The 26,734-nt window shown below is 41.1% G+C and overlaps 1 protein-coding gene across 2 annotated transcripts in view; it reads right to left on the bottom strand.

The window, feature by feature from the left end:
- The window catches only part of unc5da (unc-5 netrin receptor Da), a 202,753-nt gene that overhangs the window by 10,167 nt on the left and 165,852 nt on the right, over positions 1 to 26,734 (bottom strand). For both annotated transcript variants that reach the window (XM_017038680.2, XM_025061979.1), the window contains 8 exons: positions 23,501 to 23,665; positions 23,205 to 23,237; positions 21,432 to 21,617; positions 15,231 to 15,380; positions 14,253 to 14,471; positions 13,467 to 13,551; positions 8,109 to 8,280; positions 2,185 to 2,415 (listed from right to left, as the gene is read on the bottom strand). In XM_017038680.2, coding sequence (XP_016894169.1) covers positions 2,185 to 2,415; positions 8,109 to 8,280; positions 13,467 to 13,551; positions 14,253 to 14,471; positions 15,231 to 15,380; positions 21,432 to 21,617; positions 23,205 to 23,237; positions 23,501 to 23,665 — 1,241 coding nt within the window. The remainder of the gene's footprint in view (positions 1 to 2,184; positions 2,416 to 8,108; positions 8,281 to 13,466; positions 13,552 to 14,252; positions 14,472 to 15,230; positions 15,381 to 21,431; positions 21,618 to 23,204; positions 23,238 to 23,500; positions 23,666 to 26,734) is intronic.

Below are 26,734 nucleotides of genomic sequence, written 5' to 3'. Positions count from 1 at the left end.
TCTTAACTCTGGAGCAGGTCGGTGACTCCATCTATCTCCTCCTTATCTCCGACTATGATCTCTTCTATCATCTCTTCCCAGGAGAGCAGGGAAACATTTAATTCAGCTTCATGTGATGCCATTCGAGTCACGTCACGTGACAACAGCTGTCACGGAGCTTAAGGCAAATCCAGCACTCCGACGACCGAGTCGTTAACAACCTGGAGCTGACGCTCAGTGGCAGTTTCAGTCAGAATAACGGCTGCTGTTGAGGGAGTGGACTACAGGGACCACAGCCCTCAGAGGTTGGGATGTTTCACTAATATACAATGAGAGCTGGAGAAGCTTCTTAAATCATTGTTTTTAATGTCACTAAAGTCCTCAAAACTATGTGATTTCTGACAGGCTTGAAGCTACAGAACAAACCAGTCAGTGATTCTAATGTTCTGCCATCAATTTCTTCTAAAGTTGGGTTTAGAGCTAAAGGTGAAAGAACCTTCCACACCGTCGCCCTTTACCTTTGAATGACGGCGACCTTCTCACAATCAAATCTCATTTTACAGACGGGAAGTCAACTTCCTGTCACTGCGCAACCTTTAATATTATTTTATCCAGTTTTAGGGTTTTTACTATTTCGATATCCCTCCTTACTGTGTTGTCTATTTTCTTGTTTTTTTGTAACATGAGCCCAAAGGCCCACGAGGTTCGCGATCCCAGTCTTTGGGAAACAATGCGGAGTGGGGTGGAGTGCTGCAGAAAACATTTGGGTTTGAAGCCCAATTCTCTGTCAGGGGATTTCATGCCTAAGGGTCTAAAGTGACCGCAGATCAAAGTGTGAGTGTGAATAGTTGTTTGCCTGGATACGAGGCCATGTGATCAGCTCGTGAAATACCCAGTGTGCACTGCGTTAGCTTGGATTGGCTCCAGCCCATTCATGTGACCCTGAAAATCCTTAAGCCGTAGAAGGTAAATTAAAAAATGTTTGCTGCATTCAATTTCATTCCAAATCCTTTCCTGCTCCCAGTTCTCGAGGGCCGTCCTAATGTGCTCATCTTAGATTTATTATTTTAATAACTTTTAATTGCAAACATGTTGACAGGTCACGGTGGAAAAAACACAGGAATTAAATTGAGGAATTAATGACGACTGAGTTCCAGTGGTTTTCTCTGCCGTGTTACAGAGTGAACGCTGGCTGAACTGTACAGAGCCATCAATAATATTATCACCGTCACACTGACACTCTCCTACCACAAAAAAAGTCAAAACATTTGCAGTGAAACAGGGCCTGTTTTTCCTCCACAGTTAAACTGCACTAATTAGCACCATCATTAAAACACAATCCACTTTTTAGCACAACGGCTAAAAGGCCTGTTAATTTGTTATTATTTATAGAAGAGTCAGAAGAGCAGGAGCAGTTCTGATGAGTGTGTTAACACCAACCTCTCACATTGTTGGCCAAAAAATGAAATTTCCCATCAACTATTACAGTATATGGATGTACTGCAGAGTGAACGCAGTGGAAATATAGACACAGTTTATGCAGACAGTCATTGGTGCAAATTAATCTGTGCTACTTTCCTGCTGCAAACAGCGTCAGGGCAGGGTTTTTAGGAAAGAAATGTCATCAAGTTCTGATGAAATCCCCACTTAAATAATGAAACTCATCGACAACGACAAACCTGCATTTTGTATTTTCCACTAATTCCATTGGAGTTGTATTAGCCATGTGCTATTATTCTGCTTCATTTGTGTAAAGGTCAGAGACAAGTTGGATTAACTAGCACCAAGTTAATAAACTTCTCTGAAATTAGAACGATCTACTACCACGTTAGATACTGAAAGTGGATTATTAGAATTTGTTTTCTTAGTGTCAAATTACGCTAACTAGTAATCAGATTAGCGAGCATCAAGATTAGATTAATGACAAACACATTGGTTTGAAATCAGATTAACTTCGTCAAGCCTAGTTACATTAGCAACTGTCAATTTATTGAATTAACATTTTTTTCTTATATTAGAAAAAAATGTCAAGTAAGATGATGATTCCTCTAATTACCATTAAATGTAGAAATGTGTGAATTAAAACAAAGGGAAAAAGAAGAAGTTCAAGGACATGATACTTCAGAAATGATTCAGTGATTCAGTCGCTGATTCAGTTACTGATTCAGTGATTTCCCTGCACGCACGCTCCTTCAACCCTCTCACCTGAAAAGCGTGGGGCGTGTCGTCCACACAGTACACCCTGAGGGTGAAGCCCAGAGAGTTGCTCGTATCAGGACTACCGAACACGGCCAGCCTCAGACGCTTGACTGCCTCCTGGTTCAGTGGCTCCCCCACCAAGGCGTAGCGACCGGGGTGCTCCAACAACACGTGGCACCTCTGGGCCTCCAACAGACAGTAACAGGATGTGCTCTCTTCATCCACAGACGCTACTTCCTGTGAAAAGAGGTGGAGATGTATCAGGAGACAAAATCTTGCGAGTGCTGAAGCGGGATTCGTTCAGCACTGGAAGTCTGAGCCCGGGGTTTCAACACCGCAGCCAATGTTAGTGACTGACTTCATTAACATTTCAAACACAGTCATTTGCCCTGAAACTGAAGTTACATAGTTTCATAGTAGTAATTACAAAATACAGATGTGAGAATGTATCCCCTTTGATGAAGTATAGTGGATGGAACAACAATTTAAATTAAAAACAAGATGATTCCAGATTGTTAGATTTCGTTGACTCAATTATGAAAAGCAAAAGTAGAACGACCTCATGTTCCAGTTCCAGTACTACTGGGGCTGTTTTAAACACAGTCGAGAAATAAAATAACAAACATTTGTCTGTGGGATTCTATTTTTGCTACACAAATGATTCCATCACTTTAAATTTTCCAATTACCCTTTTAAATGTGACTTTTTGTACTTTACAACAAAGATCCAAAAACCACTGTAGTGTTTGAAATGTTTCAAATTAAAGTAAAAAACAAACAATTAAATGTCTGATGAAACACCTAATTTCATACAATTTAAAAATGTATCTACAGGGAGTCCTCGATTCTTTTCCTACGGCGTAACATAACTCGATTTTCACTGTATGTCTGAACTCCCATATTGTACATTAGTACTTATGTCACTCAGCTACGCTAACACAGTGGTTACATCATAATCTATAACATTAAAACATCAGAAGAGTCTGACTTATGCTTGGAAATAATAATGAATGTTAAAAGGTTCCTGAAAAAAAACTACAAAAATGAGAGAAAGTGAATGTAGCCCAGTCCAATGTATGACAAACAACTGGCCAATGTAAACAAAGCCATTTTCAGCTCGCCAACTATTTTTGTGCTACATTTGTTTTTAACGCTATATGTTAGAATGATGGAACAAGACCTTCTTGACAAATTAATTGGAGATAGTGGTAACCACGACACGTCGTACAGCAAATCGAGGATGTCGTAAACCGAGAACCTGCTGTAAATCCTTACATTAAAGCAAATAATTTAATGTTTCACGAAAACCAAACCAACAACCAAATAACCAACCAACCAATCAATCAATCAAACCATCCACCTAACCATACTTACGTGGTCCACGACCCATTCACGAAGGTCTCTTCTGCGGGTCCTGAACCCATCATTTTAAATATTAATTCAGTTGTTTGAAATATTAAGGGAACGCTCAGAGAGCAAACTGGCGATTTACACTCATTAGGAATCGGAAACTAAGAAGAGTTGAATGGAGGCCAGAACACATAACGACACACCGCGCTAAACAGATGGTAATACCATAACACTGACAAAACGGATTAGCGGGGTGCAGTTGTGTTGGTAGTCAGTAACTCGTCACCTGCTGCTCAATTTTCCTTAAATCACCTTTAAACCAAAAGTCCGACCCCGGGGCCCTGTCTGCATATGGCCTGTTAAATGAATATGAAGTAAAACCGGGCCCATTAGTGCTGCTGCAGCATACATGACGGATCTCGGTGACACATCGCTCATCCCCGCCAGGCAGCCGGAGAGAAATGATGGAGTCAAACTCCAGCGGTACAAAAGTGCAAGCTTTAATGGGGAAGGCAGCGAGAGGCAGACGGAGTAGGAGCAGGAGAGAGGAAGAGTGAGGGGGGTAGAGAGACCTCCATCTCCTATTATATCGCTAATTCCACAGATTAGGGTTTGAGTTAGCATCCCTTCTGAGATAAAGGCCTCATTATTTCACAGTGACAGCGATGGGTCACGGCGTCACATTTTCATGGAAGAACACGTCCTCCCTTCCCCGAACCCATCTGTATCTCCTGTCTGTTCCTCCTTCCTCTGCTCATTCTCTGGCACATGGTTCCCCGTCAGTGATGGGTCTTTTGATAGCTCCTCTTTGTGCACCACGTCTGCTGGCAAATTACATCTGTGCAAATGTCACGCAGAGTGAGAGCCCCAGGAGGGTAAAAGGGAGAGGAGCCACTGGTCTTCAAGGTTATGCCAAGTAACCAGGGTCATTCTGTCTCTTTTTTATGAGTTTACTTTTACATTGAAAGACCAACTCAGTTACTCCGCTCTGAAGTCAGATGTCTGAACCAACACTCAGCAGTGAAGTAGCTCGACAGGGCAGAGTTGACGGAATATTCAGAGGTGTTATTTCACTCTGAGCTGTGAGGAGCAAAAAAAAAAAAACTGTCGCTGCACTAAACAGAGAGATAGATCATAATACATTCATAGGAGGAAGGTGTTAAATTATTTAAGGTTTATATTTCCATGTTTTTAGCAGGTTTGGGTGCTATATAAAAACTGTGAAGAGATTGCTTCAAATAAGATATGCAAACAGCAACTTGGAAACTGTCTCTTAAAACAAGCTGTCAGGACTTCTGTTACCGTGTGATGTCACACTACCCTCAGTCTTTGTGTGGTTGTGGTCAGTTTATAGGCCTGTCTCTCTGTTAGTCCTTTGACTAAGACGGAGTGAAGCAGCTCCTCTTATTAGTTCAGTGTCTTCTACGTCCTCCACCTGGAGACCATATATATATCACATTGATTTTTGGAGCGGGGATTTTCTCTGATAGCTTCACCCATTCACTTGGTATATTTCTATCTATATCTGTTTCTATCAGTCTAGATATACAGTACAGCTCCCTGTGATCTATCCATCTATATGTCTGTCTATGATACTGATCTATTTATACATCTATCTGCAGTCCTAACTATAATATACAGTATATATTTATCCAACTATATCCATCCATCCATTACATTTGCCTGTGCATCTCTATCTTTACATCTCCATCCATCCATCCATTATCTCTACCTTTACATCTCCATCCATCATCCACCCATCCATCATTCATCCATGCAACGTTGCATCCATCCATCTATGCAACTCTCCATACATCAAACATCCGTCCATCATCCATCCATGCACCTCTCCATCCATCAAAGATCCATCCATCATCCATCCATGCACCTCTCCATCCATCCAACATCCATCCATCCATCTATCCATCCATCCATCCATCTATGCAACTCTCCATACATCAAACATCCGTCCATCATCCATCCATGCAACTCTCCATCCATCAAAGATCCATCCATCATCCATCCATGCACCTCTCCATCCATCCATCCTTCTGAATTTCTAAAATCATTACCTTTTCCCACAGTTCCATAGCCGCCTCATATTTAATGGTCTTTTTAAAATCACCGCCCCGGAGTTTTGAGGCAGTGTGTGTGTGGCAGCGTGAAACTGTTGGAAACGACACAGCCGTTGGCAGATTTTTGCACTCTCCGAGTATTTTCTCCATTTTTTGTTTTATGTTTAACTTTATTAATAACACAACACCGGGAGGTCATTCTGCTGCTGAGCAAGCAAGCCACAGGACCGCCAAGGAAACGCTGCACAATCACTGGGTGTCAGAAAGTCAATACATCACAACACAGCCTTTCCTGGGATAATAACTTCACACTTTGTTCAGAGCTGGTTATACAACCATCCAAAGATCTGATTCAAAATGTACCCCGTACTGTTTGTCCACACAGACAAGCTCTCCTTCACAAAGAGAGTAAATTACAGAGTACATTATACCGAAAAGTCTGTTCTCATTTTGATCGTGCCTTTACCTCTGCGTACGCCTCAGTGAGACGGAGAGATTAGAGCAGGGGAAAGGTCTGATTAAAAACATTTGATGTTGAGTGTAAAAAGAAATTCTTTGAAAATACATTTGTGGTAAAACTGCTGGGTTAGAGGACATCGCCCGAGCAGCTGATCTCTCTTCTGTTTGATGGATAACTTTTACATTCACACTGAGGTCCTAGAAAACACCTCTGGATCAGTATGCAGGGATTTCCTTAAAATACATATACGATGAATTATTCACTGTTCAAAGAAACATAGAGCTGTTTGGTGGAGGTGAAGACATACATGCAATGAGTGGTGTGTGTGTGGGAAGGGGGGGGGCGGTGGTCGGGGGGTGTACGCTCAAATCTTTAATAATTTTAATTATTTTGACAAAGACAAAAAGTGTGTTGTATTCTATTCAACTCTGTTCTATTTGATATTTGTCTATTATTTGCAGTTTAGTCATTGCATTTTGTCTCAGGACTACGGTGAATTGTCTGCTTTTTTAAAATAAAATCTTAAAATTTTAGTTTGATTACTGTATTTTCCGGACTATAAGTCGGACATTTTTACATCCTTTGGCTGGGTTTGCGACTTATACTCAGGTGCGACTTATATATTAAAATATATAATTTTACATGTTCGTTATGACAGCCACTAGAGGGCACTCTAGGCTTGTGTACCAGTATCTGCTATTCCTGTACCACTGAGAATTCACATGTGCATTATCTTCACACTGACAGGAGCTAGAGGGCTAATACTCCGGAGCGACTTATAGTCCAGAAAATACGGTAAATTTATGAGCACATGTTTATGTTTATATAAGTAGGTCATGATGTGGATGGAGCTGGTCTTTAAAAATGCATTCTTAGTTTCCCCCTCAGAAGAAAGGGGAGTGTGGGTGTGGAGGATGGGGGTGTGGGCGGGCAACTAGCTCTGACCACATGCCCTCCTGCATGCTGCGCTTAAGACTTAAGACGATTAAAGACGATTCACGTCCAAACAATGATTCTGTTTTAATGCATATCATGGAATGAGCTGAACAACTGTACGCCGACATCTGGTGCATTATAGCTTCATTAAATTTAATTTGTTTACATGATGCAGTACAAACAAAGCTATCATTAACTCACCACTGGCAATTATTCTCAGAGTGATGTACAGTTTTATCCCAATGTGCGCATACTGCAGATGTACTGGAATATTTTGTCTCCCAATGATGTCAAGTTTCACCGTCCAGAGATCTGACAGATTCAGATTTGACTGATATTTATAAACACCATTATTCTCAGCGTATAAATAAAAAAGGAGAAAAAAATAAAATACATTTTTTTTCAATAACTATAGGGTATCATTTGTGTTTGGCTTGTCATCACTCTGGAATGTACGTGTGATGGGTGTGGTGAAGGGTCATTTGCATGGGATATTGATGCGTCTTTGTCTTCTGTGTGGGGGGAGGAGGGGCTGGAGGGGGGAAACCATGTTCTTCTAAAACGTCTTGCCCTTAACCTGAGCTGACGCTGTGGGGGTGCAGTGGTGACTTCCTGGCTGGTGTCTGTGGTTCTGGAAGGTTGATCAGGATGATGTTAATGAAAATCAGTACTGAGTTAACGGTTGAGAAATCCTCCCCATCGACCTGAAACCAGAGGCCTCTGCATCGGTAACATGAGATGGGTAAGAGAAATAAACAGGATGATGGGGAGGGAGGAGAGGACGAGATGGCACTGAAGTGAGTCTGAGCGAGATGATGTTGAGTGACAGAAAAAGCATTGGCTGAAGGTGTTAGATCATGACCGTATGATAACGTGGGGTAAAGCCTGAAAGACTGGATTTCCGTACAGGAGGCTGAATCTGAGCTGGCAACCCTGAAATCAGCTCTGTGTTCACATGACTTCACTGCAGGATAAACATTTTAGCAGTTTACCAGAACACATTGATATTCCATTGGCGACTGAGAGCGGCGTATCGCCACTCATCAGCATTCGGTGCTGATGTCAAGACAAAAATCGAACCAAAGCTAAAGTTCAAAAAGAGCCTCTCACCTCCCACTTGTTGTCCTGCATTTGTCTCTTTAGGCGCACTGTCCAATTACCAGCTGTAACCTCACCACAGTGGGCAATGGTCAGGGCTATAGGACACGACAAGTCAAGGCCTGGTGGTCCATACTTAACAGCGGGGCTCAAAAAGATCTCGGGCCCATCGTCGAACAAGGTGCTGCGGAGAGAGGAACAGGCATCCGTCAGATCACATCATGAATTATAACACAATCACGTCTCTGTCTCTTCACTCTGGAGCCACCTTAGCATCACGTAAACATGAGGACAAGAATTCCCCTGCTAATGAACCGCTGCTTAATCAAACATTCACAGGGTAGAGTGTGACCCTGGCCTCTCGGCAAAGTAAACACAAATCCTAGGACACTCAAAATAAATCAATCCTTGAACAGCTGATACACAGATACACGCGCAAACACACACAGATAGAGGAAGATTAGAGCACCAAGACTAATGGACAGTGGGGCTGAGGAGGACAGGCTTTAGCAGACAGTGTGGAAGCTTTGTGAGTCGATGGGAGCTTATGAAGCCTGCTCTGGCCGCCCTGGTGACAGATTAGCTGAGCCAAGCTGCTCTTGGCCAGGGGCCCAATTTTGGCGGGAAGCCCTGAAGACTGAATGCAATCGATGGGACCACCATCAGTCATGAAGCTGACCCACGACATGATATTGGTGCTGGTGTCACTCGAGCGGCACGGACTGGTGTAGCATCAATAGTGGCATGCTGGCACACTGATAATACCAGTGGTTATACATACAAACATACAGTATATACTGTATATATGTATATATTCGCTATATACTGTATATATGTATATATACATATATATACATACACAAACACACACACATATATACATATATATAGACATATACACACACACATATATATTTATATATGTGTACATATGTGTATGTCTATCTGTATGTATTAGGTAAATACATATAGTACATATATAGTAAATACATAGTATATATGTAGTTAATATATATATATATTTATGTATATATGTAAACATTTTGGTGGAATTTAGTCTTCATAGATATGGTGCATATACTATATGCACCATATAAATGAAGAGTAATGACTGATTATTAAATTAAATTAATAAATAAATATATATGTATATATATGTATACTGTATATATATATATATATACTGTTTGAGTGTGAGGGAGGAGATTGACTTTTTTCGCTGCATGTATTTGATATCTTGGTACCAATCAACACATTAAAGTTCAAAGAGGTTTTTTCTCTATTGTCTAAAGATCACACATTCAGTTAGCACTGCCACCGTGCTGCTGTACTTGGGTGATAATCAGCAACAGGCTCAAGGTTACCAGCTGCGTCAACCACTAGATGATTTTAACTAAAAATGGTTAGGGTTTCCAAAATGGACGTGAAGCTGAGTAAATATTACTACAGTGGAATCACGAGTGGCACAAACGTGACATGCAGACAGATTAAATAGTACGTTTCCAGCAAACTGAATGTTGAAATGTATACGGAAAAGATATTGTACACAATGTTTTTATTAATACAAAATGTAAAATACCTAATCTTTAAATACCTAGAAATTAGAAATAAAAAAATAATGTAAAAACTAAGCTTGTAAATGTAAAATTGTCTAAATACATTAGACAAAATATGCTCTGAAAAATATGATTTTTTTTTCTGTTTCAGTCAGTCTCTGAAACAATGTCGTAGATTGAAGGCTAACTCAAAATGTTCAAATGTTCCTCCAGTTCTGTTGATTTTTTTTAAAGCTCCACTCATTTTAACAGGTTTCCATTCTGATGGATTTTGGTGATTTTAAATTTGTTAAGGATTTAATAAACAAATATGAAGGTACCAAAACACAAACTCAATTCTGAACTTGACAAGAAAACAAAAAAACAACAAGGCAACAACTTAAGGCCTTTCCAAATGAAAACATCTTTCTAACTATTTGTGAAGTATAACTGCACAAACCATGACACTAACACTAATGATACTAATGCTAATAAACTGATGTTTTTGTCTTTTTTACAATCCTTTTTTTCGAAGCTCTCATATAATTCTAGTTTCTAGGAGTTAGATTAAATATACTCATTGGATAATGATAAAAAAAAAAAACCCACAAAAGCAAAAGACATAAAAAGGTTATCACCAAACTTTAACCTTTGAATCAAAATAGATTTCGAGACACTGATCATTGGACACTGGCTTTGACCAGCCAATGGAGTCAGTAGTTGAAGTGAGAAAAACTTGCAAATTGACATCAGTTAACTGACTATGCAGAATACTAATAAAGTGAGTACAAAATACTGCTAATGAAACCGTGTCACCAGGGGTTAAAAATGGTAGCCTCAAACGCTGTTTCTCCAACTCGTGTGTGAGCGGTGTGCTTGTTTGTGTGCCGTCTGTCCTTGGACTACCTGCAGTCCCCTGCTGGGCTGGAATAGATTACACGCAGAATAACCTTGTACAGCCCTCGGAATTGAAGAAACCTCTTGTGAACACCTGAAACTTAACCAGCCCTGATCGATCTTTTTTTTTTTTTTTTTTTTTGCAGATTAAATTGTCGTCCTATGTAGATGGCGGAGGTTGGAAAACGGTGAAACGGATCCAATTTCTCCAGCGGCTGTCAGCGGGCAGGCTTTGACTGACAGCTCGGTGGTCGACTGCTCCTGCAGCTTCTTAAATGACAACCAGAGAAGTAAACAGCATCTGGCTTATCAGAGTAAAGCAGGAGGCTGGAGGGCAGCAGCTTGGCTCAGACAGGGAGACTCTGAGCAGGGGAGTGTAAAACCTGCCCGCTAACTGAGCCTCCACCTATGGGTGACCTCTGATCTGTATCTTCAACTGGATGACCATGTCACCTCATAATGGATGTGAGATGACAGATAAATTTGAGTCGGCACTAAAAGTCAGTCTATTCTCTCTTGGATGTTCAAATCACGTCTCGCTGAGGCCACGGCTGAAATGTGAAGTTTTTATTTGACGAGAGTAGACGGCAGGTGTATCAGAAGGAAAAAAATAAATATTTGAACTGAGAGTCGGTTCAAAGTCGTGTGAACGTCGCCTGTGCAGCAGAGGCAGTACGCCATGCTGGAGTGAGGGATTTATAATTGACATTTCTTGAATGAATTAATTACTTTTTTGAGTATTTTTCTAGTTGCGTTACATCACACCAGTAACAGTGCAGTTGTTACAGGCGTTACACCACACCAGTAACAGTGCAGTTGTTACAGTTGCCTTTCTCGTGCAGTTCTCTCGCCAATGTTGGGAGCGTGAGACCGGGTTGATTTCAAATGTCGTCCTCGTTAAAAGAAACATTTTAAAAATGGACCCGTTCTGTTGCAATGTAATGCAACTTATAAGATGTCAGTTGACTGGGATTCAGATCCTGATGTGCTGAGCTTTTAGTTCTCAGCTCTGCCTGTCCTGCTGTGATAAACCAGTGATGACTCAAACCTGTCTGTCACGAAGCTTCTCTTCTCAGACCATCAGTGGAAGTTTCTGAGAGTCTCTGTGTTACTTGATGTCGTGTGATGTGTTTGGACGCAGAGTTGGTGTCACAGGCTCAGACTCATTCATTCATTCAATCATTTGTTCATTCATTTGTATACCGATATACAGACAAACAATCACTCACACCTAGTATTTGTTAAATAATTGTAACAACAACAACAACAACAACAACATTAATAATAATACTGTAGGAAGAAGAAGAAAATGTAGGCAGGTTTTCAAAGCTTTTTTAAAACCAGGATTACTTGAAAGAAAGTCTGGCAGTACCAGAGATTTTAAGAAAATATTTCTTTTTGAAAATTATTATTTTTTTATTAATATCTCAATCAAATAAAAAAAAACACATTAAAGAAAAGCTTTGGCCCAATCTGCCTGCACATGGTTTTGCCAGGTCTCCTCCTCTGCAAGTTCTGTGATATGAACGAGGCAAAGAACCAACTCTGGTTCACAGCAGTTACTCTGCAAACTTCAGAGTTGACACTGAGTAAAACTAAGAAGTCTAAGTCTAAGAAGTCTTATGTTTGACACTTACAGAAAATAAAAAAGAAGCATATATATATATGACACATAACATTATTGGTTCCTGCATTTCACCTATCAATAAATGGGTGAAAGGAATATATAAATGTGGCAATCCTCTATGCACGAGCCTTACATAATAATGTAATATTTATTTAATTACAATCCTTAGAGAAGCATTTGTTTAGTTTTTTAAATTATTTATTTATTTAAAATATATTTTTTAATATATTTCATACGCCTTTAATTTGACATATTCCAGATCGACTACTACTCAAGGACTTGCAGTTTAATGAAAATCAGTAAGAGATGACATTCTGCTGCCGTTTTACTTCTACTTTCATTGATTTAAGTTGTTTGTTTTTGATGAGAAAATATTTTTCACAGGGCGCAAATCACTGACGTAGTTTTTTTTTTTAAAAAGCAGTAGTTCTGAAGACAACAGTGTTGACTGTACACCTGCGGTACACAATACAATGCAGTATATCTGTGTACTGACTCATGTCATCTCAAGTCATTTCCAGCAGTTGTTGTGGAGACCTGTCAAATAACCAGGTGGTGATGTTGAGGCGATCCCTAACCCCCAGGGTGAGGGGTGTGGGGGGGGGGGGGGGGGCCACCGGCCCCCCCCCCCCCACACTGATGCTGCCTGCTGTTTACCCACAACACGTTCAGAGAAGGAGATCTTCTTGTGAAATAGTTTCTGAGGTGCTCTTCCTAAAAAGTCAAATGTATTAGCTCTCCTTTTCAAAAGGCTCTTATCTTTTCAATTCCTCCTCCAGTAATAACTCACTCGCAAACTTGCACAAACATCCTCCTGCTGGCAGGCAGCAGTCGTCCGGCGGAGAACACCACCACCACCACCACCACCACCACCCGTCAAACCCCCAAACCAAATCAGAATCTGCAAACAGCACCGCCTGACATCCCAGCATTTCCTCTGCTCCAACCAGTCATGATGGATGGAGATATTGTCAGTTATGTCCGCAAACACAAAACAGACCCTCGGAGTCGTGAAGTGCATTTCCCTCCTCTGCTGACAGAGTTTTTTCAAAGCAATAATGAAACCTGTCGGTGTATGTGTGACACACGTCCGACCACACACCGCTGGTCCCCGTGCACTGTGTCTACAGCTGTATTTGTCACGTTTATGTACTTAGAACCACAGGTTTTTCCACATGAAAGCACTTTGGCCCGTTAAGCACAGAGGAGGAGAAGACCTGGCAGGTCGACAGACGAGCGAGTGTCAGGTTTAAAAATTAAAACGGAACGAAGAAAAAGGCTGACGTGGCTGTCTCGGCGAGCGTCCCTCACCTGCTGTCCTCCTGGTTGATGATCATGTACATTTCCCAGGTTGTGTCTTCTGCGATGCCCCCGTGAGGAACCAGCAGGCTGATACCTGCAGAGAGAGGGCGTGCGGAAACTGATCAGTACACAGACAGGAGACACGGGGCGAGCACGCGTGCACACGCGTCTGTCACGTCTCTTTACTAAAGACGACAGACACGGAGGCGAGGGCCTCAGAATAAGGTGATGGAAGCAGGTCCCCACGGCCTCGTGAATCACTGCTGTCGGCAGCCTCTTTGTCACCAGACGCACACATGTACACAAAATATTCTAGTATATGATGAACAATTACTGCCAATCTACGCTGCAGCAGATAAAGCCCCTCGAGGGACAAGATGATGAATGTAGGCCACGGGAAAAGCAGCGCCTGAATAATGTGGCAGCCTCAGCGTCACAGGTTTGTTTTTACAAAGACTTGTTAACATTCCCTTCCTGATGTACCGTATGAATATGTTACAGCCTCTCCAGTCAATGCATGTTGTGGAGACGCTCTTAATTAAGCAGTAAGTGCAGTTGGAAAGACTTTCATCATAATTCACATTGACTTTGTCAGGAGCCATCGTTTTATTCCGGAGTGTCACTGATGTCTAACACCGGGAAAACAATCTCATTTTAGGAGACAATTACATCCAGACAAACAGTGACGGGGTTGAAAAGAAGTGCACGACGCAATCACAGCAGCATCATCACCGCTGTCCGCCCGCATTTGTCCATGAATATAGTACATCCCAAAGGACTCTGCAGTGGGCTCACCTGTGTTGGGGACCACCAGTCTGCCGCCAGCGTGACTGAACACTGCAGTGGCTTTGTGCAGTGGCCTGCTGGGAGCCAGAGAGCCTTGGGGGTTGAAGACATTTTTGTTTCGTTTGCCCAGCGTCGTCCCGACGGCAACTCCTCTGTAGTCTGGAGCCAAGCCACGCGGAAACGTCTGAGGGTGGGACATGACGTGGTACTCCGCCATTTCAGCCACATCTACAGGTGCAGAGATACAAGTGTGTGTGACTTTGTAGTGGTGCCAATGAGGGGGAAGTTACAAAAACTGCTTTCTAATGTGTAACTTCTAGAACAGGCGTGGGCAAACCTTTGTCTCGCGGGCTAAAATTGGCCCTAAAATTTGACAGTGGGGCCGGGTCAGGAGCAGATAGATGGAGCGTTCACATGTAAACATGTAAAAGTCATGCATAAAGGCTCAAATGCTTTTATCATTTTACTACGGCATCTATTGGGCAAACGTGGGTATTGCAGGGAAAAGGCAAAGTATAATGATAATATAAATAAATAGAATTTGGAAAGGTTTGGCAGGCCGGATTAAAAATTTAAACGGGCCGCATCCGGCCCCCGGCCCTTAGATTGCCCATGTCTGTTCTAGAAACTAACACCCGTGGTGTGGTGGGAGTACCATGTTGTATTTGAGAAACTACTAAAATAACATTTCATTTTAAAGCTGTTCCTCTGTCAGTGATAAAACAATATGGATAGAAAAAGGTTTGACATGTGGAGAAACAATAACCAGACAGGAAGTGGCTCTGCACATGAGGCACTTCCTGCCTCCAAGGTCGCAGTTGTATATTCCCTCTGCGAGCACCTTTTAAAGGATCTCCTTCAGAGAAGACGTAAAGACCAAGAGGTTCGTCGCTCTGACTGAAGCTGCACAGTTGTCCGCTACTCTTCAGGTCTATAAGTAGCTACGCACCACCGAGGCGGCCTGTCATAGCAGTTGCATTGTCTAACCTTTGACCTTGAGATCTGGCAGCGGGTTAAGGAGTGATCGCTCAGCCATCAGCTCCTTGTCAATGGAGTCTTGAAAACACATGGGGCTGGTGTAGGTACGCGACACTGTCAGATCAGGTTGCATGGACGAATTAATGAGCAACGGGTTGGCTGCAGAGAACAGAGAGGGAGGGGGGGAGAGGGGGACAGGGAGAGAGAGAGGGGGGAGAGAGAGATGAATTACACATTGTCAGAATTATTTTCAAGCAGCTATTATATTCTGGATAAACATCCACAAACAACAACTACATGTTAATGGTTGTAGTTGAACAGACTGAACTGATGAGATTCTGATTTGAATGTGTTGTATAATGCTGGCGTTCTTAACCTTTTTGACCTTGAGCCCTAATTTTTATGGTACCTGAGTGACCTGAGGTCCATTAAATATTAGATTTGATGAAGTCTGGATTGTACCTATGCATAAATGTAGTCTTTTTTGGGGGATAGATGGGGGCGGGGGGGTCTGCATGACGTTTGTTTTCATTTTTTCATTTTAAAAACCACCTCATTTGCTAAAACTAGCGTAGAGAAGACAGACGTCTCTGTATATTATAGCTGGGGGGATTTTTTCATTTTAAAAACCATCTCATTTGCTAAAGCTAGCGTAGAAAAGACAGACGTCTCTGTATATTATAGCTTTTTATAGAACTGACTGATGCACTACCGCCACCATGTGGAACGCAGCTTTGACCACACTGAGCTTCTCATGTAGTACATACAGTATCTCTGGTTTTATTGTACTTCTGCTCTGTCTCTCTCTTAAGAAACTCAGCAGTATGGACTTTATTATGAGACCTTATAAAATTCCCACGGGCCGCACAAAATGACTTGGTGGGCCACATTTGGTCCACGGGCCTTTAGTTTGACACACATGACCTATCCAGTGCCGCGGTTCTTGTGGCTCACAGGTGCAAAACTGAGCGTTTTATGTGGCCCAAGTTTGGCCCGTGGCCCTATGATGATGGGGGCTGTCACTCAATGAACTGCCAGGTGATTGGTCAACGACTCAGAGTTAGGCACTGCCATTATAAATGAAGCCCAAATATAAAGGAGAATGCTAGTGATAGAAGCAGATGATACTGTGGCGCCCCCTGAAGGGGGGTCTTTACATACTGATCTGTTTCATTTACTGCTTCATTAACACACAGGAAAGACTAATGGGTTGACCCCAACAAGTGTGTTTACATGGACATTTCCATGGTTTTTCTCAGTATTTGCATTTATGGCAGGAGTTCCTCCCGTACGTGTGGGTGTGCAGCTGTAGGAGGTCTGCTTGTTTCACTCCTTATATCAAGGGGGAAAAGGGACCGAGATTAAAGCACTTTCATCCTCCTGCTGTGTTATCAAAATGAACTTTATTATGCCCTGCTGAGAGCTGTTGCTCTGCAAACCATAATGCCAGCCTTGTAAAAATATGCCTTAATCCGTGGGGCAAAACAGGCTACGCTTTTGAGCTCTAATGTTTTGGTGTTTGGAGACACAGAGCCATAAATGATCCATTTGGAGTCTGGATGGGAAAAAACAACAACAACAACAACCTTGAAAGCACCAATAAATTACATTTTTCATTGTGGAATCATGAATAATTAAAATGGAGATTTGTTGGATAAGATACTACACAAACAGCCCATAATGCCACAAACTAACACAATCTGGATGACTGTTTTTTGGCTTATTTTGCTTCCCAGGGCCTGTAAAAAAGGTCTCCGTAATAACAGATGACACATAAATTGCGAATTTGTCTGGAGCACAAACAGAGGTGGTTACCGTGTGTTTCAGTGGCTGCTTGTTGCTCAGGGCTCACTGATGTTTTTAATACAACCATACATAGCCAGTGTGCCATGTAGATACTGCATGTTATTGGACGCTTAAGTCACGACAACGATGACTGCGTGAATCTCCAGGTAAAAAAAAAAAAATTTAAAATGGGCACAGTATTTAGTTTAAATAAATACTGTAACTTCAAGGAAAATATTGGTATTATAGTATTACGTGAGTGTATACTAGTATAACAAGCTGTATTTTAATGGCATACATGAAGTTGCGGTGTTGATTTTCAATCTACGTGCAATTGTTTTGAAGCATTTCAAACGCAGAGCATTTTCCTTCAGCTGCGAGTACTCAACGTACTAAGTACACAAAGTAGGACCAATCATAGTTAGTATTATTGTCTTACAGCAACAGAGAGGAATCCCTGCACCTGCTTTAGGGATTCTGCATGTTGTTAAACCATCATCATCACAATTAACATCATCTTCATCATCTTCATCATCTTCTTCTTCTTCATCATCATCATCACCAGCTACTAACCAAAGATATGTTAGAGCAGTGTTTCCCAAGTCAGCCAGGGAAACATGATGTGAGACGACCCCAAAAAACCCTCTTGAAAGAACCAGTCTTTGGAAAACAATGTGGTAGACCATTTGTCTCTACACGTAGCCCTGAACTAGGACTAGTCAACTGTCCATGGTGTCCTCCACACTCTGAAGTCACCTCTCCCCACCCAGTTGGGGGTCGACACCTTATTTAATCTTAATCCTGAAAGTACAGACCAATACAGTTGAAGGACCACAGATGTAGAGAGAAGGATTCATTTCCAGGAAAAATTTGCCATTTCTAGGACATGTCACCTCTGAGTTTCCACATGTTTTCCATGACTGGGGAATTGAAAAATGTCCAGGTTTTTTTCCAGGATGTATGGGAACCCTAAGGGAGCTACCATCTCTGTGAAAAGCGGAGCTGCACTCTGGAGAGATGTTGATGATACTCATTAGTACTGCACTTAATTACCTTGTTTCATTTTAGCGTATTACTTCATAAATTACTCCATATAAAGGTAATGTATTGTTACAAAAGTAATCCCTAATTACCACTGTAATAGGCAGTTACCTATATTAGCCACAGTTTATTACTTTCTTTTACAACTTCCTGACAAACCTCGTCTTTCTGCCCAAACTATTTACACTTGTGCTTTAGGCCTCGAGTCCTTACTGAACATCGTGAAAACCACTGATCACCATCAAGTACAAAGGCACTGCAGTATTCTACCTTACACCTGGTGTTATTAACAACAGCGTTGTATTTTGGTTTTATTTCATGTAAAGGGACAATTAAATTTGGGAAATGGTGCCTGAGGTGTTGATTTGCTGTTCTTCCCTCGACATATTTTGATTAAAAAGCACACATTTCTTCATACATGGTGCAACGAAGCGTGAACATTTTATTAGTTGCAGTAGCCATTTGGAGGATTTACGTTGTGTAAACAGAGACCTGAACGCATCGTAATCTTGAAGGAATAAATTGAAAAATGGACAAATGAAAATTCAATTATTTTAAAGAAAAAAATAAATGAAAAAAACAAAATAATAAAACATAAAGAAGAACCATCAAAAGCCAAAAGAAGGAAAACATTTTTTTTTAAAGAAATGACTGTTTCCAGTCATTTTTTGCAGATCAAATCACATCCACTCTGTTGAGGTGCAGGTTTCAGCTGAATGGATAAAACCTGCTGCTCTCATAGAACAGCAGTGAACGAGGACAGATTCTCAAGACGCACTCGAAAAGAAAAGACATCTGAATGTGAAAAACGACGGCGCAATTTATTCTTTTTTCTTTCGAACAAGTGAGCTTGTCTTTATCTGACTCTGAAAATAGTTTTTCCAGACAGTGGTTGGATTCTCCTGTATCCCTTCTATCAATGTAAGAAATAATAATAATAAAAAGAAATCTCCGAGTCGACGCCTGACGCTCAAGAGAGGCAGATATTTACTTTTTGATGTATCATACATCTAAAAAAAGGCTAAAAAAGGTAAAACAAAGACACGTGAACACAGGTACTACGTATCACAGTATTTGTGTATTTATGGGTTTACTTGAAAGCATTGACACGAGCCTCATGTTGGATAAAAAGGACATTTGTGTGTGTATTTATGTTACAGTATTTGTGTATTTATGGGTTTACTTGAAAGCATCGACACGAGCCTCATGTTGGATAAAAAAGACATTTGTGTGTGTATTTATCCATCCATCCATCCATTTTCATCCGCTTATCCGTTACCGGGTCGCGGGGGCAGCAGTCGCCACCCAAATCACATTGCACCGTACCAACCCCCCTAAACCTTCCTGCGGGTGGTGAGTCCACTGGAAGGTACCAACCGCCCTGACCGGGATTCGAACTTGTCCAGGAGGTGAACCCTGGAGTTCCACACCAATGACAGAGACATTGCCTCTGGGCCAAAGCACCACTGTGTGTATTTATGCCTAAGGATATTTATACAACACACACAGAAATATATAATTACATTTCTTAACCTTTTGCATTTTTTTTAATTAAATCATTATCATCACATCAAAACAATAATTAATTGCTATATTTGCTAACGAGAATTAACGAGGTGCGTACAGCAATATTAACAATGATGATGATGATGATGACGATGATGATGATTAGAAGCAGTGGTGTGTTGATCAGTACCATCAGGGGATGTGAGAACTTCCAGACTGTGCAGTAAATAGAACCAAAGTAATATGTAAGTACTGCAAAACAAAATTGTTTAGTACCAGTGTACTTCACGTCTATTGTATTTAGGCATCACCTTACTGCAATATAAAGTACTGAAGGCAGTAAATCACTCAAAAAAAGTAAAACATTTTACTTGAAAGAATTTTTTTGTTTTTAATAAAAAAAATGCCACTTTCTCATTTATTATTAAACTAAATAATAAATAAATATAAAAAATAAATAACAATGTAATTAATTGTGATTAATCCTGAAAAATAATGTATTTAATCACAATTTCTAAAAATGTGATATTTGATGTTCGTAGTTCACTGAACATGTGTTGATAAAACTTCTCTCAACAATTTTTTTTTTTTTCAAAAAGCCAAAACTTTGTTCAACTTTTGAATATGAAGACAAGTTGACAAAAACAACACAGTTCCATATGGTGTCTTTGAAAAAAATCTGGTCCACGTCAAAACAAACAAAACACGAGTTTGAATGTGATGCTTACTAACACAATAGGAATCTTATCACAGCTATCACCACGCAACAAAAATATAATAACTGCGTTCTGACTCCAGTCCCTAATTTATGGGCTGTGCTGGGTTTAATTATGCACAAGTTTAACAGCATGCGTTTCATGATCTATTAATGAAATCATCCAAAGTGACAGCAGACGCCTGCGAATTAACCACACAACTTGATTTTCTGCCGACTGCACTGATAAGCGCTTGTGCATGTTAGGAATGTAAAAACCGTGAAAGACGGAAAACGTCCCGCCCTATGGGCGGGGCCTAAACTCCATCAGTGAATAAAAGCAGACATTAAGTGACTGTGGAAACAAAGCTCCTGTTATTATTATGATATCAAACTAAATTCACTTTTGACATAAATAAAACACATGGGTTGTAATTAATTGATCTGAGAGACGGACTGACAGGGCCTGGTACCTCTGCGGGTGAATCTGTCCACAGACAATGACGATGTTCAAGAGGGCACACGGAACGGAGAAGAATCTGCTCTGAACCAAACTTTTATTTTAATTATTTATTACCAAAGTCAAAGGTCAGGTCTGGCTGATTATTTTCGTTAGCAGTTGGGTTTTTGTTTTACGGAACATTTTAATGTGTTTTCATGAATTTAAAGTTGTATTCTGGATAAGAATAGAATAAAATAGGAAAAAAAAAAAAAGAAAAAAAACAAGAGCCCCGAGTCCAATGTGCAGCAGAGTAAGAATGTTTTTTAAAGAATGTAAAAATATTTTTTTAGAAAGGGTTAGACATTGGACATAACATTGGATAAAGATTCAAATAATGGGAACTGTGGTCATTTGACTCGACTTTGGACTTCTTTAAATTTCTTCTTTTTTAGAATTTTCTTAGATTTTTTTTTTTTTGTCTGTCAGAGATTTTGTCATTGATGGCTCTCTGTGATAACTGTAGCCACAGTTGAAGTTATAACACTAGACATTTTGAGTGTCAGACATACAGTATATAATTTTCTAATTCATAATTTTTTATTTGTCAATTGTCAATATTCTGTTGTTTATAAGTTAACTGGTCTACTAGCAGCAGTAGCAGACGGTAGATACACGTTTATACCTAAACCACTGCAGCATTCTTTGTGTTAATATTCACGTCAGAGCTCCATCAGCCCCTCACCTTGTCGAGATGTCTTGAAGCTGAAGGACTGAAATCCACCGGTGAGGGCGGAGGAGTCGATGACATCCACGCCGTACTCGCTCTGGCTCCTCCTGTACAGAGTGACGGCGATGATCAGCAGCACCACCATCACTACTCCTGCGGCGAGGCCTGAATACAGAGCCACGTCAGTGCTGTTGTCCACCCCTGAAAGAACAACAAGTCGGACAAAGAGAGCAGTTTAGAACCTCAGATGTTTCCTAATGCATTCTCCCTTAAAACGAACCCCGTCATATAAGAACATTGGTTAAAGTAGTGAAAATCAGCTAAAGGATGCAACTGTACCGTGGTGTGAGACTTCAGTTTATCACTTCTACTTATTTTCTGCTCCATCTGCCCTGCTGCCTTCCACCCAGCTTGGTGGTTTCTAGAGTGTTAAAGCTACTAATGAGGAACCTCAGAAAGAAGGAGATTATAATCAAGCCAGCACCTGACTGTCATTTCAAACACTGCTTGGCTGTGGTGTTGGAGGCGCTTTGTGTTCCACTGGGATAATGTGACAAAACCAATTCATTAAATTAGCTCATTGGCAGTGATTATGCTCTATCTGGTCCCACCAGTGCCGCAGCGTCTGACTCCACAGTGGAAAAAATAAGGGGTGAGGGAGAGAGAGAGACTGCTCGCTTATTCTTGGGAGATAATAGAATCTGTGCTGAAATAGGATGTGCTGGGAAATCCTCTAAATAACCTAAAGATCAAATTAGGAGAAATTGACATAATATGCGAAGCAGGATTAACTGGGAGAGTACAGGGTTAATTTGAGGGCTTATGGTGAGGTTTAGCAGCAAAGCCTTAAATGACAGAAAAAAAAAACATAGCAAAAAAAAACATGTATTAATTTCCACTGTACAGGATAAATACAACAGCACCCACTAATGGGCTAATGCACTTAGAGAGTTATGAATATGCTGTGAAAATGTGTAAACACGAGGTGACGGTGTGAAGATTTTAAAAACCGGAACATGTCTCTCAGATGTGTTGAAGAGCTTTGTCAAGTTATCAGGAAACAGTGTTGAGATTTTGTTTTCTTTCCCCAAAACAAAAGGAATGTAAAATACACTTTATTTCATCCTTTGGGCAGAAGCAGGTTATTGATGATGTAACAGCTCCTGGAATACAGCAGGAAAAGTGAACGTGATTTATCGTGATTGTGACACAGCGCACAACGAAACGTGACCTCTGCCTTTGACCCCGTCACCTTAGTGAGCGGGGGGAGGGCGGGCAGCTCAAGCTAAGTGCCTTGGGAGCAGAGTGTGGACGGAGCCATGCTCAGGGGCACCTGGTGGTTGGTGGATTAGAACCAACAGCCTGTGAACCTTCTGGACACAAGGGCTGCTTCCTAACCCAGCAGGTCACCACTGGAAAACTCTACAGGTAACAATGCTCCACAGGCATTCAGACCTGGGTGTATGTATCATTTACGTCCTCATTACATTAACACACTTTTTTTTTTGTGCCAGCCTAAAACTATATCTGACCCTAGCTTATGTAATAAAATGAATAAAAATAATAAAACTTAAAAAAAAAATTAAAATACTTCAGCGTTTGTATGTATGTATGTATGAAAAAATCTATTTAATATGACAATGATGTGTGAATGTAATTTGGAAAATTACAAAAATATTCGCATGACAATTAAATTTGAAAATGTCTGTGATGTATAAATCTCATTAAAATCGGCTGCCCTATTATTACATTATGTGATACTATTTTAATGACAAAAGGAAAACTCACCCTGCGGTTTCACATCATGCAGCAACTTTCGATCTGCAAGGACAGAGAAGAACCAAGTTCTATGTTACTATGTTACAGGAGTTATTTTTCTTCTCTGTACACGCATCCCCGGCTGCGCTGTGAACTGTGTGCAATACATGAGGGAGATTAGCTGGATAATAATCAAACTCCAAATCTATTCCACCAATGGAAAACTGTTGATTCATAACCATCTGTTTGGACGCAGAAGAAAATAAACAGTAATGATGATGAACAATCTGTTTGTCTTTGTGTCACAGCGTGATGATGTCACCCACTCTCTGTGCAGAGGCCGCCGGTGCAGTTGTCCGTCATCAATGCCACCCCGTCACACAGTCGTCCTCCATGTTTGGGCTCCGGGGCTGTGCAGTCTCTGCTGCGCTGCCTCTCGCAGCTCGAACTACACAATGACCACTCGCTCCACTCGCCCCAGCTGCCATCAACTGGAGGGTCGGAGACAAAGAGAACAAAAATAAAATAAAAAAAATAGGAGAACAAGTTAGGTTGTAAAGTGCATTGTCTGTCAACCACTCCAATATAGGCCCTGTTCACCTTCTCATTCTCCAGCCTCAATTACTTATGCATACACACACACACACTGGGTTTTGTGTTTTGTGGGCACTTCACAATGCACACTGCATTCCCAAGTCCTTTTCTAAAACCCTGACTGTTCCAAACATATCCCATAATCCTAATGCAAAATACCTACATAGGGGACCTGAAAAATGTCCCCACAAACACATGGGTCCCCACCACAGTGGTACATTTTCAAAACAATGTCCTCGCAAGTATAGCTACACCAACATAGCATACACACCGCAAAGCCACAGTGGCACAAATGTACAAAAATAAAGAAAAAATCTATAGATTTTTTTTCTTCTGGACCTTAGCTGATTCACACTGTAAACTACAGAAAACATCTTCAAGGTAAACTCCACATTGATACATTTACAAAAGCCTTTTCTTCAGGGAGCCAAGGAGACTCATGCAGAGGCTGTGTTTGTGCGTCCTCCGTCAACACTCGCTCTGAATGCTCTCTACATTCTCTTCTTCCTGGTAATCTAAACGCAAATTCACACCGTTGTGGCCAAACACAGACGCAGAAACGTAAGAATCAATAGGAAGAAGGCAGCTGGAGGAGAAGACAGGACAGGACCGGACAGGACAGGACAGGACAGGACAGGAGGAGAGGAGAGGACAGGACAGGTCAGGACAGGACAGGACAGGACAGGACAGGAGGAGAGGAGAGGAAAGGATGACATGATGTATATATGTGTGTGTATATATATATATATATATATATATACATTAGGTGTCCTTGGGTGACAGAAAGGCACCTGTGAAATAAAATGTATTATATATAAACATATATACACACATATATATATATATGCATTAATATAGAATATATACAGAAAATGTGTTAATATATAAATATGTATAAATATATGTGTGTAAATATGTTTACATATATTTGTATATATTTTATTATTTAACGTATAAATATATACAAATATATCTTTGTTAAAAATTTGTAAATATAAATAATTACAGCAACTGTGTGACATGTGACCTGCAGTGTCACCCCTAAAGGACACGATGCTGTTGGCTCACAGCAAATACTGAGGGGATGTTTTTTCATTTGATGATGTCACACGATCCCTTTGATATCTTTGATGTACATCAAAGTGATATCATCGTGTGGCTCTAACACCGGAATCATTAAGCCTTCACCTTGAGTTAATGACTCAAGAGTCATCAACCCATGACTTCTGAAGGCTGTAACTCACCAACAACAAACAGTTTGGCTGAAGTTTGCCACAGAGCCAGTAGAAGGAGGCAGAAATGCAAGACTTGGGATGCCCACTGCTGTACAACCCCGCAGAGGAACTCAACATGCACAACCCACGGGGTTTGCGTGTTCGTCACTCAGCACCGTGTGGACTTAAAAGCATTTTGATGTGCTTGTCTCGAGCGACGGTCCTGGCAGAGCCGGAGGACACCCTGGAATTTCTTACGTCACATGCACAACGGATGCTGGAGTCCAGGAGTGACAACAGCAGAGACACCGATGAGGCCGTGTTTCAGTATCAGGTGGAGTGGGAGAAAACGTCGCTGCCTGACATATGGGAGAAAATGAACTCTGGATCCAGACCTGTTTCATCGCCCCCGCCTGCACCTCCACCATCACCGCTTACGCCTCCTACGTCACCACCCCCACCTGCACTGCTGCGGTCGAAACTGCCGTGTGAAGAGAACGTGAAACCGTGGCAGTTCAGAGGATTCAAGAAAAAGAAAAAACCCCTGCCGTCCATTTCGCAAAAAGCTTCTGCCAAAAATGTTAAAAAAGAACAAAAACCAACCAACAGGTTTTGCCTTGGGGATTTTATTTGCCGTTTAAATGACTGTCCTTATCATAAACACATAGAGGAGCCCAAAAGTACAGAGACAGCGAAGACGGTGAAAACACGGAAAGCTGCGATAGATCCATGGCTGATATACAGAGCACCGTCGGGTTATATTTTAGATCCTGAACTAAGGAGAACCAGGTCCACTAGAACATAACACTCCTACAACAGGACAGCCCGGGAAAAAAAACATGAGCAGGAAATAACCACTCTCTGAATCTAACCAACCCGTGGGAGCAGATTCAGGGCTTAACTGTCGTTATCTTAACTTCCCAACAAACAAAGGAGACCAATCAGACAACAGCTGTGACTACAATGGCAGACGTCAAGACACAGGGGGAAAAGATAGCAGTCACTCTGTGACTGGAATTTCTGACCGGTGCTCAAACGGAAACTGTTTTTTTGCTCTGTATATTACATTTCGTTCTACTGACGTTGTATTTATACTGTATTCATTTGATGCGCCAACGTGTGTCTTTACAACGGCAGGTTTAATACTTGATGCTGAGAAGGTAAACTGAAGGACTCGTACCAATAATGCAACCAGGGGAAAAAATTGTCAAAGAATTCCAAGGTTTTCTTTTTTACCCAAAATTAAAATGTATTATATTTTATATAATATATTAATATTCCATCATTATAAACACAACTGGTCCAATAGTGTTTTTGTAAACAAATTTCTACCCTTCACTCCCAGGACATCTGTGGGTGGGACGGCTGAGGTACCGTGTGTACAGTGTACCACATGACCGATCAACTCACTGTGCATTTATGATCTTATTTAAAAGTCAACAACAATTGTCATCTTCCTGTTGACCTTGTGACCTTTCTATTGTGTAGTGTTAAAGGCCCAATTGAGTTGTTTGACAGCCGCTTATAACATAAGAAATGTATTACTGTATTACTGCAATACAGCAAGATGAAGACATTACACTGCACGACCTACAGTATGTTGAACTGCAGTGTTTCCCGAATTTTTTCTGACGAAGTCACAAACCTTCACGACCCAAGTCAATAAACATTATTGGTAAACTCCTGGGAAACATGATGCGAGATGACCCAAAAAAAACCTCTTGCGACCCACCTGAGGGTCGCGACCCAGTC

This window comes from Cynoglossus semilaevis, chromosome 14 (genome assembly GCF_000523025.1).
Source record: "Cynoglossus semilaevis isolate Cse_v1.0 chromosome 14, Cse_v1.0, whole genome shotgun sequence".
In the NCBI taxonomy this organism is placed as follows: Eukaryota; Metazoa; Chordata; class Actinopteri; order Pleuronectiformes; family Cynoglossidae; genus Cynoglossus; species Cynoglossus semilaevis.
This window is presented reverse-complemented; position numbering and strand designations above follow the sequence as displayed.